The sequence below is a fragment of the Python bivittatus genome, unplaced genomic scaffold, assembly GCF_059951505.1.
Source record: "Python bivittatus isolate LINGU-HERP-01145 unplaced genomic scaffold, Pbiv_v1 ctg000560_np1212, whole genome shotgun sequence".
NCBI classification, from domain to species: domain Eukaryota; kingdom Metazoa; phylum Chordata; class Lepidosauria; order Squamata; family Pythonidae; genus Python; species Python bivittatus.
The window spans coordinates 3982935-3996452 of NW_028277083.1; the positions used below are offsets into that span (position 1 = coordinate 3982935).

General features: G+C 40.5%; 1 protein-coding gene across 1 annotated transcript; it reads right to left on the reverse strand.

The window, feature by feature from the left end:
• Positions 1 to 1363: 1363 nt before the first annotated feature.
• LOC103050414 (cytochrome P450 3A9-like) lies at positions 1364 to 11696 on the reverse strand. Its single transcript, XM_088147766.1, is given in 11 exon segments — positions 1364 to 1453; positions 2598 to 2760; positions 3380 to 3606; positions 4367 to 4542; positions 6034 to 6121; positions 6933 to 7060; positions 8138 to 8294; positions 8411 to 8510; positions 8723 to 8775; positions 9584 to 9677; positions 11581 to 11696. Coding segments are annotated over 11 exon segments (1344 nt in total). The 5' UTR covers positions 11649 to 11696.
• Between the last annotated feature and the right edge of the window lie 1822 nt (positions 11697 to 13518).

Sequence of the window (13518 nt, forward strand, 5' to 3'; positions counted from 1 at the left end):
AACTAAATGAAAATAAGAAAGGCTACAGAGCCAAAAATGCATTGCCTTTTGCAGTGCAACCAACTGTTTAAAAAGTTGGACATTATAAACTGGATACTCCAAATCCAGAAATTCAGGATTATTGTGTTACCCTGGAGTGACTGCATATTGCATCACAATATTATAGTAATCTGTTTCCTTGATGCTCACAAACATTGCTTTTAGTCCATTATTCTGTTATCCACCTAAAAACACTGCCACAAAACAACCACAAAACTCTGCATCAGTTTCAGTGGCTCCTTCCTTCAGTTAATTCCAGTTTATTGGACTGGTCCAGACAGAACTCAACAGAATGTCTCAAACAGAATGCCTTGCAAGGAAAGCTAGTTGCATGTCTCATCCTTGACTTGCACATGGGAATGTTCCAGCCACATAGCCCAGACTTTTGTACTGCCCCAGAAGGAATGGTTTTCCATTAGCACAGTCCACCAGGGACAAACCAAAGCAATGTCAACAGGTCAAAGAAGTTGTTCCTTAATCAGTTATGCAGATAATAATTCTTCAAGGGAAGGATGTGATTCAGAGCTTCCTATCACTACTGCCATCTTCTGTGTTCCATATCTCCACTTTTAAGAACAAACAGTGGCATCATACAGATTCAGAGATCAGGAAATTCATCCCCTTTTATTTATATCCATTACCCTTCTACCTACAAGTGGGAAGACATGAATAACACAGGGAGTACTCTACCCAATTTTCTCAATAAGTCATAATTCTTCCCCAAGTTCTGGTGCCGAACGCAAAGACAGTGCATCGTTTTTAACAAATAGAATTATCAACACAGTGAAAGGTGTTTTAAACATCTCAGGTTACCTTTATTCAATTCTTGTTATTTCTCCACATAACGAGTTAGTGAAAGTCACATCCTTGTACATGATTTCAGCCCAAACATTACACAAGAAATATGAATAGGAGCCCCTGTTAATCAACCATCCTTGTGATTCCAAGTGTTGGTTGTCACTTCTTGCCTGACAAGATCCTCCTTTTGAACAACTCTGTTGCAGGCCGGTCCTGTCCCAACAGCTGGTCCAACCAAGGAAGAACTTCATTAACTTCACTTTTGGGGTGAATGTATAGAGATGATCAGTGGGATAGCAGAGAGGAAACTTGAGTTACGAAACAATTACAATGGGAGGGAGGGAAACTGGCAGATTCATCCATCCTTATAAGTAGGGATCTTTATGCAAATGAATTTCCTTCAATTATATATAAAAAAAGAGAACAGTCCACAATAGCAAGAGCCTATCAATAAAATACAGTATCCAGCTAAAAGAATAGTCCTTTAGGAATTCATAGAAACTCCATTAAGGAAAAAAAATCTCCACTATGCCTTGGTTTTGGCTCTGTGGATGATCTTCAAGATGATGGGTTTCGCAGGTTTTGTGACTCCTTTTGAAATTAATACCAGTGGGATCTGGAACATGAGAGGTATGGACAAGATGTATTTAAACACGAGAAAATAAAATACAGGGAGATTCAGAAAAGAAATGGAGGAAGGTCTTGGTTTCTGCTTCTGTATAAACTCTACCAGGCAGATTTTCAAACCCATTGGGTTTTGCTGGCTGGGAATGATGGGAGTCAGAATTCACAAATTTGAGAGACCCCAGGTTAGGGAAGGCTGTTGGATCCTTTCTAGAGTTACATAAGCAAAAAGTTGAAGGTGGGTCACTCTTTTAAGAATGTTCAGTCTACGGATTGTCCATCCCAAGTTGCTGTAGCATGTTGGAAGATAGATTTTCAAGTCTCATTTTGCCCTATAAATGTATTTCCTAATATATATAAATGTCTTAATGTGGCTGCATGGGGTTTTGATTCTTGTAATCCCATAATTGGACAATAAGGTTATCTGATTTAGAAAAAAAATACCCCTGTGGAGAGAATCTATCCCCTCTTCCATAGCTTTAGTTGAAGACAAGTGGTTGCCAATTAGCAGCTGGACATACTAGATGAAGAAGGGTTAGATGTACCCTTCAGAAATGATTCAGAAGAAGTGATCCAGACCTTGCATGAGTGCAGCACTTCACTATTCATTACGCGGAAGCCAGAAACAAGGTGGGCTACTTTAATGAATACCGGTGGTTCTGCACTCATGCAGCAAAGACCAAAGTGCTTGTTCCCAATCATTTTCAAAGCATGCTCAGATGTCGTTCCTACCTGTCCAAGGGGACAAGGCCACGTGGATGGGAATAGAGAAGTTTATTTCTACACTAGCAATGCATTTGCATTTTTTCCTTCTTGAATTGGATCCATAATAGAGAAGGAGGACAGAGATGGGTCAAGAACATACCATTTGGTTCCATGTCTCTATTTTTTTCCTGCTGGGAAGCAAGAGTCAAAGAGTTAAGCTACAGAAATGCAGGCTGCATCTTCTAAATACTTGTTATTATATCGACTGCAGGTGAAGCGTTACCTGTCGAGTGCTTACTCTCCAGAAGCGCTGTCTGCATGACACTTTCATTATACCGCCTGTCTCTGCTACTGAGAAAGAAAGGGGTGATTCGGTGCCAACGTGTTGTTTTCCCCCTACAGATGAGCACAGCTCAATTCCAGTTCCTCACCTGAGTTTCTTTGCAGGGCTGGAAGGTGAAATGCTGCAGGAGGCTGGCCACAGTGGCCTTCATGGTAAGGAGGGCAAATCTCATCCTGATGCAGTTCCTGGGGCCAGCTCCGAAAGGCAAATAAACATAGGGGTTGATACTTTCTTTGACCTCTTTGCTGAATCTGGTGGGACATGCCATCATTCCATGAATTGCCATGGTCAACCACTCATTCACTCCAAGAGCGAGTTGCCTCTCATTTGGGCAAGTGGCATCTGTTCTGAACCCTTCATTGGTGGAACCTTTCAAGTGGATCTTTGGGACAGCAGGCTATTCAGGGGGGCAGGATGGGAGAGTTGTAGGATGGCCCTGTCAGCCCTTCAAGATAGCCCAGACCAGGAAACCAAAACCAGGAATACTAATAAAACCTTTATTGTAAGGTTACAATACCAGAAGCAAGAAGACGGAAAGTGTTTCTCCCCTTCCCTACATTTACGTTCCAGAGAACTAGGAAGGGTCCTTTCTGAGACACTTCCTCCACCCCCATTCCTACTTTGGACTCAGATTTATCTTATCAGACCATTGTGTAAGCTTCAGCTACTTCTTCCTGCTCTCAAGGTTATTCTCACACCCCATTACAGGCACCTGATTTCTCTACCTTATGAGCAGGCTAACCCTGGCAATTGGCCCAATATCACCAAGCAAGCTTTCTGTCTGGAAGTTTCAACCCAGTCAGATTTTCTTACTTCCAGTCTTTGATTGTGAGGACTGGAAGTAAAAAACAGAGAAATATAAAAGTGTACTTTTCAGGTCTAAATTGTTCAGGTTCAGGCCAGTGTTCTGGATCACAATGCAAGACATCGGGTGGAATCACAATCACCATCCCTTTTGGAATGGTGATTCTGTTTATCTCGATGGCTTTTTTGCACACTCTTTGTAGACGCCCAACCACTGGGTGCATCCAGAGGGTTTCACTGATGACCATATCAAGATAGTCCATTTGCATGAGGGTGTCATAGGTGACTGGAGCCTTTGAGAGAGAGGGAGACATAGAAAGAGCTTGCCCCTGCTTATTTTGGCCCTACCTAAGCCTAAAAGAGCAGATCTGTATCTAGAGCAGAAGAACCAAACTCATGGGCTCAAGAGAGTTCACTTCTGTGGCTTCCTGACATCAAATGAACATCCCAGACTAAAACCATCTTAGAAACAACACACGTCAAGCAAAACAGAGACCCTAGACAAACAATAATACATCAACCCCAGGCCTGGGACCAAAGCCAGGTTAGCTTCCTTAGCTTTTAAGATCAGCCAAAGTTAGCTAGAGGTTGCCACCTAACTGGATATCTATGTTAAGGCTACTCTTAGTGTCTGACCTCAGAGGATCAATCAGAAAGAATGGAGCATCAGCAGTGACTTGCTTTGTACAATGTTACCACAGTCCTATTGCTGTAGGTGGTGACATAGTGGTACTCTGGCAACATACACGCTATGGATTGCATGTTATAAAGGTGCAAAGTATAAAAAGTGTTTTATTGTTGTTGTTGTCAAGTTTTCCTTAATGTTTAGAATGTTCTCAAGGAGGCCATGATCTTAGTGCTTTGGTGTAGGACTCATGCCATTTTTCCAAAAGAAAGCATCAGCCCTTAATTCGGATAGCTTGGCGTTTGATCCATAGTTGTTCAGCAGCTGATTGAAAGGAATACTGCTTATGCTCAAAGAGCTACCTAATAGTCCATGCTACATCAGGGTGGAACTTAATGCGCATGGTTGAAAGCATCCTTGCATCACACTTGTGTGCCACCCATCTCGTTAGACAGAAACTCATCAATCTGTTCCTGCAGTTTTTGCTGCATGTCAGGGTGGATGGCCAGCTCATACATCAAATAGCAGAGGGTTTTGCTGATGGTCTCATAGCCAGCAAATATGAATACAATGGCTTGAACCAGAATCTCACTGTCAGTCAAACCTAGATGAAGAAAGGAAGAGAAAAAATTGAAGGTCAGATTCTGGATGCAAACAAAGCCTAAGTCAATGCACATAGGAGAACATGCACAAGAACAGGGTCATTGTTCTTTATTGCTCCATTGGCAAGGCACAGTTTAACATGGTTTCCTACCATACTTAACTGGAGTTTATAGATGGGATAAAGAAATTATAAGTGACATCAAAGAAGATCTGAATTCTTACGAAGGCTGCTTATCTTTCTTTCTTTCTTTCTTTCTTTCTTTCTTTCTTTCTTTCTTTCTTTTTCTTTCTTTTTCTTTCTTTCTTTCTTTCTTTCTTTCTTTCTTTCTTTCTTTCTTTCTTTCTTCCTTCCTTCCTTCCTTCCTTCCTTCCTTCCTTCCTTCCTTCCTTCCTTCCTTCCTTCCTTCCTTTCTTTCTTTCTTTCTTTCTTTCTTTCTTTCTTTCTTTCTTCTTTCTTTCTTCTTTCTTTCTTCTTTCTTTCTTCTTTCTTCTGTTTTCTGAGGACCTCACCTTTAATTAATTTGCTTGCTAGGGTATTTTTGCCACTCCAGTCCAAAAGAACTCTGAGCAGCTTACATTCACCTCTTACAGTAAAAAAGTTTAAAAGGAGAAGAAACACAGTGCAACAATATAAAATTACAAGTGAAATTATAAAGTAGACTTAGGCTGCCAAAGAACAATCCACCATCCAAGAAAATCCTGTAATGAAACTTGTTACTCATTGAGAGTTTCACAACCATTATTACTACTGATTCATCCCTTTCTGAATCAGTCATCTCTTTAAAGCGCAGAGCCTACCCTCAATGAGCAGAAATCATTAAAGTAGTGTTTCTGAACCTTGGGAACATGGTTGGCTGGGGAATTCTGGGAGCTGAAGTCCACCCATCTTAAAGTTCCCAAGGTTGAGAAACCCTGCACTTAAAAATTGCATGCGCTAACCTATTGTAGGAAATGTAAACAGCCACTTCTAATGAATGGGTTCATTGGTTTTCCTACATATTGGAGAAGATTGGACAAGATTATCACTGAGGTCCCTGCTAGCACAATTCTATGATTCTATATCACATAGACAATTCTATTTTATGACCAAGATTTGTTTGTTCCTCTTACAGGCACATGTAAACCAGTAGAATTTGTTTTTGCATAAGCTGCAATTCCAGTTACGGTCCTCAAACATTTGGAAGGTAAGTGGGAGAAACTGCTAAAGTTCTAATCAACATGGTTGTTGAGAATGAGACATCCTGCCCTACCTGCATTTGAGACTCAGTATTTTCTTTTGTGTGATGATTAAAAATGCTTTTTTCCCCTCAAATCCACTTTGCTTCCCTTAAAAATATTCCTGAACTATCTCAGTGCTTCTTTCCTTCACTCAGTGGTGTTTTCCACAGACACAAAGTTAATGGTCATTATTTCACCTATTCCCACAATAGCAGACTTGAAAGCTGGTTCTGGTTTGAAGTCTTGACCATTGAGCATGATTTCAAATTATTACCTTTATAGGTGTGATTCACACCATCGCTCTCATGGTTTATCACTGATTTCTGAGATTCTAGCATCAGTTGCAAGAAATCCACTCTTGCCTGAAAGAGAAATAATAAGAGAATTTCAGAATATCTGCCTCTTGGCAACTTGGTCAACTGAGAGTGGTATTTACATGATAACAACTTGGGAGTATTGATTACAACTTTGCCACTTTATTCTGAAGTAATTACCAAATTATTCCCAGGTTGCAATGCTGCGATTTAATTTTAAAGGAATTTCATATGGGAAAGGATTGGTTATAGTTATACCTAAAATAGAATGCTATGTTTTATTTCGAATCTAGCAACAGATGGCTGGTACTATCCATGATGGAACCATGATGGCCACATGGTTACTGGAATCTGTTCTGAGTCAACCAAAATCCTAGAGATTTCCATCACAAAAGATGGTTGCATTAATCTTATAGGATGTATTGTGGCATTGCGTTACACAAGAAGCCCAATGTGTCAGAAAAAATACTTAATTTTGACAATTTCCATGCTATAATTGAAGTGTCCCAAATCCCAGGTAGAAACCTATGTGCGATCAGAAGAAATACACAATAGTCTAGTCCTGATTATTAGTTTTTGCAATGAGATCTTTACATCTCTAACTGAAGTCTTAGCAGCATTCCAAATTCTTACTGTATTTACAAATTAGTAAGTAAAATAAACAGACAGGCCTTGTTAGCGAGATAAGAAGACCCACCAAACAGTTTGTTAACCTTCTTCAGAAACTCTTTGTTTATAACTGTCTGAGATATGAAGGTACTTTGCTGGGGAAAGACTGATTACAGATATGAACTTCCCAATTCTCAGTTTTTGTCTGACTTAAATTAATATTCAATGCACGTTTGGGCTTTTTCCATACCTTTTCACTTTCCTGGGCCTGCTTCTCCTTTATTTTTGTTATAGACCTTGCAAAGAATTCTATGGCTCCGTTGGAAAATATATTTATATTCATCCTGTCGAGAAGAGGGGTTAGCCATGGGGCAACATCTGGAGAGAAAGGGGAAAGTGTTAGAAGAACACTGCAAATGTTATCAGTGACTGGGTTTCTATCTTGTTAGCTGTTTGAGGCAGAAAGAGATGGTTATCAAGATAGAGAACATTTATTTGAGTAGAAGCTTGAGTGGTGAAATTATCTATTTAAAAGGGGGAAGTTGTTGTGAGGTTCAGTGCTGTCAGCCTTGCAAGGTAGTCCAGACAAGAAGCACACCCAGAAGTACTAGCTCTAACTTTATTGTAAGGTAACATTAACAGAAATTTCCAAGTCTGAAAGTACATCTCCCTCCCTCCGCCCTCTGCCTTTATAGTCCAAGAAACCAGGTAGGGTCCCTTCTGAGACTTTTGCCACATCCCCATTCCTTCTGCAGGCTCAGCTGCCTCTTATCTGACCCTTACCTACTCTGCAGCTTTTCTTCCTGTCTCCCAAGGTCATTCCCACATACCATTACAAATCCTCAAACCTTTACACCGTGCAGTAAAATAATATCTTAACTTTTTCTACTGGCCTTTGATTTAAGGACCTCTACTGTGACTTGTTCTGTGGTATTTGACTTATCTACTCTACCTACCCATCTATCATAGATTTTCTTCTTGCATTTTTTTCTAACCTGGACTTTCTAGCCTAGATCTGGCATCTAAGATATTTGCAGGGAATCAAATTGGATAGGATAGAAAGAAGAAAATTCAGGTGGCCTATCATTAGACAGAAGGAAAAGGCAGCCTCAGGAATCATAGTCCCAAAGATGGTCCTGTTGGATCTTTGGTCAGCATTGCTCATGTCACTGATAAGGATATAGCCATGCTCCCTATCTTCTTCTCCCTGCTAAAGCAAAGACTCCAGTCTCAACTAAATATTTGAGTTATGGCAGGGGCCTTATACCCAAATCTCAGGATGCAGAATAAATAAGCATAAACAAATCAATTACTTTATCCAATTTGTCTGCAAAATGGTGGGGCTGCGGGTCAAACGTCACAGGGTTCATTAGCATTTTACTATGCTTAGGTTACAAACATAGAGGTTACAAATTGCAAGAACGGGCTTCAAAGCTGCAGGCAGAAACAACTTACATAGTAATATAAACAGCGGGGAAAATATGTCAAAGCTTATCAGTTTCTTTGCCTGTTGGACGAAGGGGTCTTTGGGATTGTTCATAGAGTCTGTGTTGACACCAAAAGAGGTGCTAGTGATCACATCCATACTGTAGGCACCAAAGATTCTGGCTCTCTGAAGTTGGGGCTCCATTTTGTAATTTTCATTGGGATTTGTTTCATGTCATTTTAATCTATAATCAAAGGATTTTTCTCAACGTTTACAGAACACTGTGCAAAGCTGCAACTTACCCAATGATTGAGGAAGGAGGAATAACACTCTTTTACCAGTACAGTTTTAATTACAGTAGGGTTGGTTACAACCAGCACAGGCTGACGTCCATCGTAAGTCCTAGAACAAATGTGCAGTGGATTAAAGTCTCTGCAGTGAAGTCTGGCAACAGAGAGAGATATACTCCATGGATGATTTATAAATAAGTCTATTTCTCTATAGTGTAGGAAATAATGTCGTTACACATTCATCCCTGCAATGAGGATGCATAGCTAAAATCAAGGGGAACCACAGAAAGTTTGCAAGTCAAATACAAAGGAATAAATACTCACCCCCAGATTCTACCATATTTTCTAAAACAGCCTATATCAAACTTGATTCTTCCCTGTAACAGAAACATTCATGATGAGTTTCAAAGGCAAAACCATGGCTCGTCGCCCTGAGATCTATTGCAATCATTCCTTGCCATAACATTCATAATACAGATTTGCACGCAACGCTAATCCCTGATGATAAGGAATCGTTTATATCCAGGGTGGTTTTCCGAATTAGCCATTCGTTTTTGGAACAAGTGGGATGGCTCAAAGTAGTGAAACAGAAGCATAGATGGACTAGTCGGTTTTGCTAATATGACATGGTTTGCTAAGCTGAAATCATCACCATCATCTAAAGTAGTCTTGCAACTTGTTTACTTAGATTAGGTAGCAGGTTTCCACACCACACCCCCAAGTAATTAAAGCCAATTTCTTGCCAACCTCAGATATACAGGCAGCTGTGTTGGTTGTTCCTTTTTCCTTTATAAGATAAATTTTCAGCATTTGTTCTGCATGGCTAGATTAAAACTGGGTTACAGAAAAATCCCTAGACTCAAAGAAACCCTGCTGGTTTTCGATTCTGCGGTCCACATCCTCACCCAAAAAAATTTTTTTTAATCCCAACCTGTACATTATTTCAGGAATAATTTTCAAATGTTCAGTGCCATCTGTCAGTGGTCTAGTTCATACACCTCCTGCTGCATGAACAAGCTTCCTTGAGCAGGCCATGCAATGTATTAAAAACCCTAACTCTAAGCCATAAACCATGATTTATAAGTCCCCTCTTCCATGACAGATCATGAAGACCTGAACTGTACCAGAAGGTTCCGCCTGCTCTTGAATCCAACCCGGGCCAATAAAAACAGCCCATAAACTTACATAACGATGCCAGAAGGTGGTTCCAATGAAAGGCAAAGGAATTGGGCCTGGATTGCCCAATTTTCTGAAGATGCCATAAGGCCAGATTCCATATCTGTGAAAGGAGAACATATTTTTCAGTATTCAGGATAGTCTGAATATTGATACCGAAGTCATGGGTGCAAGGAAAGACTCTTATCCCAGCCAGCCTGATGGGCCCCATTTAGTTTGATGGCCTGCATACATCTGCCTTCCTTGGTGGCCACAGCCTCAAGCGACAATGAGCGTGTCTGAAAGAACCATGCAGAGAAGCCAAAGGAGAACTTCATATTTCTCCTCAGTGGCTGCTTTGAATGTTCATCTATTGCTCATCAAGTGTTGACTCAGTGAGCAGGTGCAATATCTATATATAGGCATAGAGAATAGGGGGAAAAACATTCCAGCATCTTGACCGCCTAAAAGTACCAAGCTCTTGAACTAACAAAGCAATAGGTCTGCTGCTGAGGTGAGTAGTTGCATCAGAAACCTTCATGGGTATTAAATTTAGTAGTCAGATATTGCCAAGTTAACCCTTGGAGGCGGTTTGCATAACAATGCATGGGGCAGGAATGGGAAACGATCTATTTTAGTTCTGAAATCTGCAAACAGATCAATGCATAGCAATTGCAGAAGACAAAGCTGCACTTCTGTTTGCTGCTGATAAAAAAAGAAAAGTTACATTCTGTTTGAAAGGAATTAGCTTAGCTGTTAAAAACGGCAACGTCCCATCCCTTAATAAACACAACACAAGGTTGGAATGAAAGATCTTCCAAAACGTTTCCCAGAGGCGGTCAAACTGTTAATGTTAACTCAGGAATTCAGCATTTAAAATCTGGGGAGATATATATATATATATATATATATATATATATATATATATATCAGCATCTTTCTCCATCCCTTCTGCAATAATGACTTTGTAAGACTGTTTAATAAGCACTGGCCGTTGATAAGCTAGGACGCTGCTGCTTCTGCAGAAATCTTCAGAGAGAGATAACCTCAAGGTAAAAGCAATCATTTCATAAAGGAATGGGTACCCACAATAGAAAGAAGCCTTAAAAGCTTGAGCAAAAATCAATTTTTTTAAAGAAAGACAAGCTTCCTTTTAGACCTTCTACCAGCTCAAGGCAAAAAGGAAGCAGGGGGGAGAAGAGAAGAGAAAAATAAAAATGCAACTTAGACATATTTATTGCTGAGAAATCAGAGCCAAGCTAGCTTTTATGGCAAAAAGTACTGTAGGTAACGATCCAGGATGTCTCAGTTTGAACTTTCTTCTACTCCCCCATCTTTTCTACTTGATTTTAGGTAGGTCACCCATGCCCGGTGGATGGACTCACTTGGAGCAGTGATGAGTGGTAGAAGATCTGAAGGACCAGGTTATGGTCACCAAGAGTCAAAGGCTTTTTGATATCGACTTTATGGTCTCCCCTCCAAGTACTTACCAGACCTGATATCCAAGCTTAGCTTCCAAGCTCAGAGTTGTAAATAACTCTAAATGTACTTTCTTTCAGGATACAAATATTTAAATGCCTTTGGGTACATCTTTGGAGCCAAGAATGATGTTGAAGCCAAGAGTGGATCAGGTCAGTTAGAATATGCAAAGACTACATTCTTCCAGCACCTCCATATTGAAAAATAGATGCAGCACAGCACCAAAATCAGTGTGTGGAACTTGACTATAGCTCAGCAGTAAGGCTGTGCAGAGTAAAGAGTCCTACTTCAACCTTGGACATCTCCAGTTCAAGCTGGGAAAGGTTTCTGCTTGAGACCAAGGAGTGTGGACAAGATTAGTTGAAGCAAACCAGTGGTTCAAGTTAGAAGAAGCCTCTTTGTTCCTATAACTCAGTAGACTATCACCCACAAGATTTTACTTATTCATTTATGGGACATAAGGAGGACATCAACAGGTCAAGGAGAACACAGCAGCAAGCAAGGCTGAAATTCATGCAGGCAGAGGAAGATGGAACATCATATTTTACTTACATCAGAAGGCCAATGAATAAAGAAGTGCCCAAGTCTCTATTGAGAAATATGGAAGGAGGTCCATCCTGAGCTTCTGTGACTCTGTTTCTCCTCCTGCCTTTGGAAAGATTGATGGTCTGAGGGAGAATGATGGAAGAAACTACTATGGGTTCAAATGGTTGTGAATGACTGTTGCTATCTGCTTTCAGACTCAGAGTATCTGAAAGAGGCCTGAATGGAGTATTCATTTAATGGACAAGAGGTGGGGCAAAGCTGGATTAGCCTTGCAAATCAGCTGCCCAATCAAGGTTTACTTACACCAAATTTAAAATCTGAAGGTGAAAAGGTCTTGAAAATAATTGATCCAGCTAACTTTTGGGAAATTGTTTTTAATTTAAAAAACATCAGAAGATAAACTGGGTTAGAATGACCTAAATCAAAACCAATAAGTTACCAAGTCACTTCCAAGTGCCAGTCAAAGACCACAAAGACCCAACAAAGCAGAATAACATGAAGTAACAGTTGAATACCAACATTATCAAACACATAAAATATTAATATTATGAACCCAGCATCAGGAGCTGAGGGGTGTTAGCTGCCGCTGCACAAAATCCGACAACGTTGAAGCTACCTAATATAAAATAATTCTTCCACATTCTTGGCTCTAAATGTAGACAGCCATGGAGATGACCTTGGAGAAACTATACAAAAACATTCGGTAACATGGACACCAACATGATTTAACCCCAACAAAGAAAACAGAAGGAACAAATTCCAATTCTGCTGCTCTAACCTAGAGTTCCAGTCAAATCTGTGGAGAAGGAAGGAAGGAAGGAAGGAAGGAAGGAAGGAAGGAAGGAAGGAAGGAAGGAAGGAAGGAAGGAAGGAAGGAAGGAAGGAAGGAAGGAAGGAAGTAGAGATTCAGGAGGGAAGGAAGGAAGGAAGGAAGGAAGGAAGGAAGGAAGGAAGGAAGGAAGGAAGGAAGGAGAGATTCAGGAGGGAAGGAAGGAAGGAAGGAAGGAAGGAAGGAAGGAAGGAAGGAAGGAAGGAAGGAAGGAAGGAAGGAAGGAAGGAAGGAAGGAAGGAAGGAAGATTTCTGACACTCCCTGACAGCTTCCCACAAGCAAAGTCAACAGGGAAGCTGACAGCAAGTTGTAAGTCACTCACACTCCCATTGCTTTTTTGCCATTGGCCATTCTGTTTCTCTGTTCAGATAAGGAAATATCTCTGAAACAATCACCCAGTGAGCCACGGGTTCTCTAATTAAAACTAAAAACCAATATTAGTGGAGGGGAGACATTATGAAATGTGAAAAAATTCCAGCCAGTATCGAAAGAACATTACGTACAGTCAATCCTAGAAAAAAATTGACCATTTGATCATCCCCTGGCCCTTTACTCTTCTTGGGTAAGAGTTTTGGATTTCTGCCATCTTCCTGGTAGAAAGTGAGATGAATAGATTATGACTCTGTCAGCAGCATTCAGATGAGTCAAAGTCTGATAACAACTCTGGGTCAAGAAAGTTTGTGTGAGACTCTGATGCAAGCTAGAAATTCCTAACTGATTAGGAAAACATTCATTCAAAATGGAGAGCGTGGAAGGAGCATCAGCTGATCATTCTTGCTCATTCATCCAGCAAAGGAATGGTTCTTATAAGGGACACTCATTGCCACATCTCACTTACATCCCGGTTTCATTGAAAATGGCCCTGTCTGGAAAGCTAAAATAGGAAGTACCTTTGCTACTGCAGAACGATGCCTTTCGACCAAAACAGGTTGCTGAATGTTTTTCCCTTCGATAAGCCCAATGTTTCTCAACCTTGGCAACATTAAGGTGAATGGACTTCAACTCCCAGAATTCCACAGCCAGCTGTGGAATTCTGGGAGTTGAAGTCCATTCACCTTAAAGTTGCCAAGGTTGAGAAACACTGGATAAGCCTAACCTTGTTGAGGATGA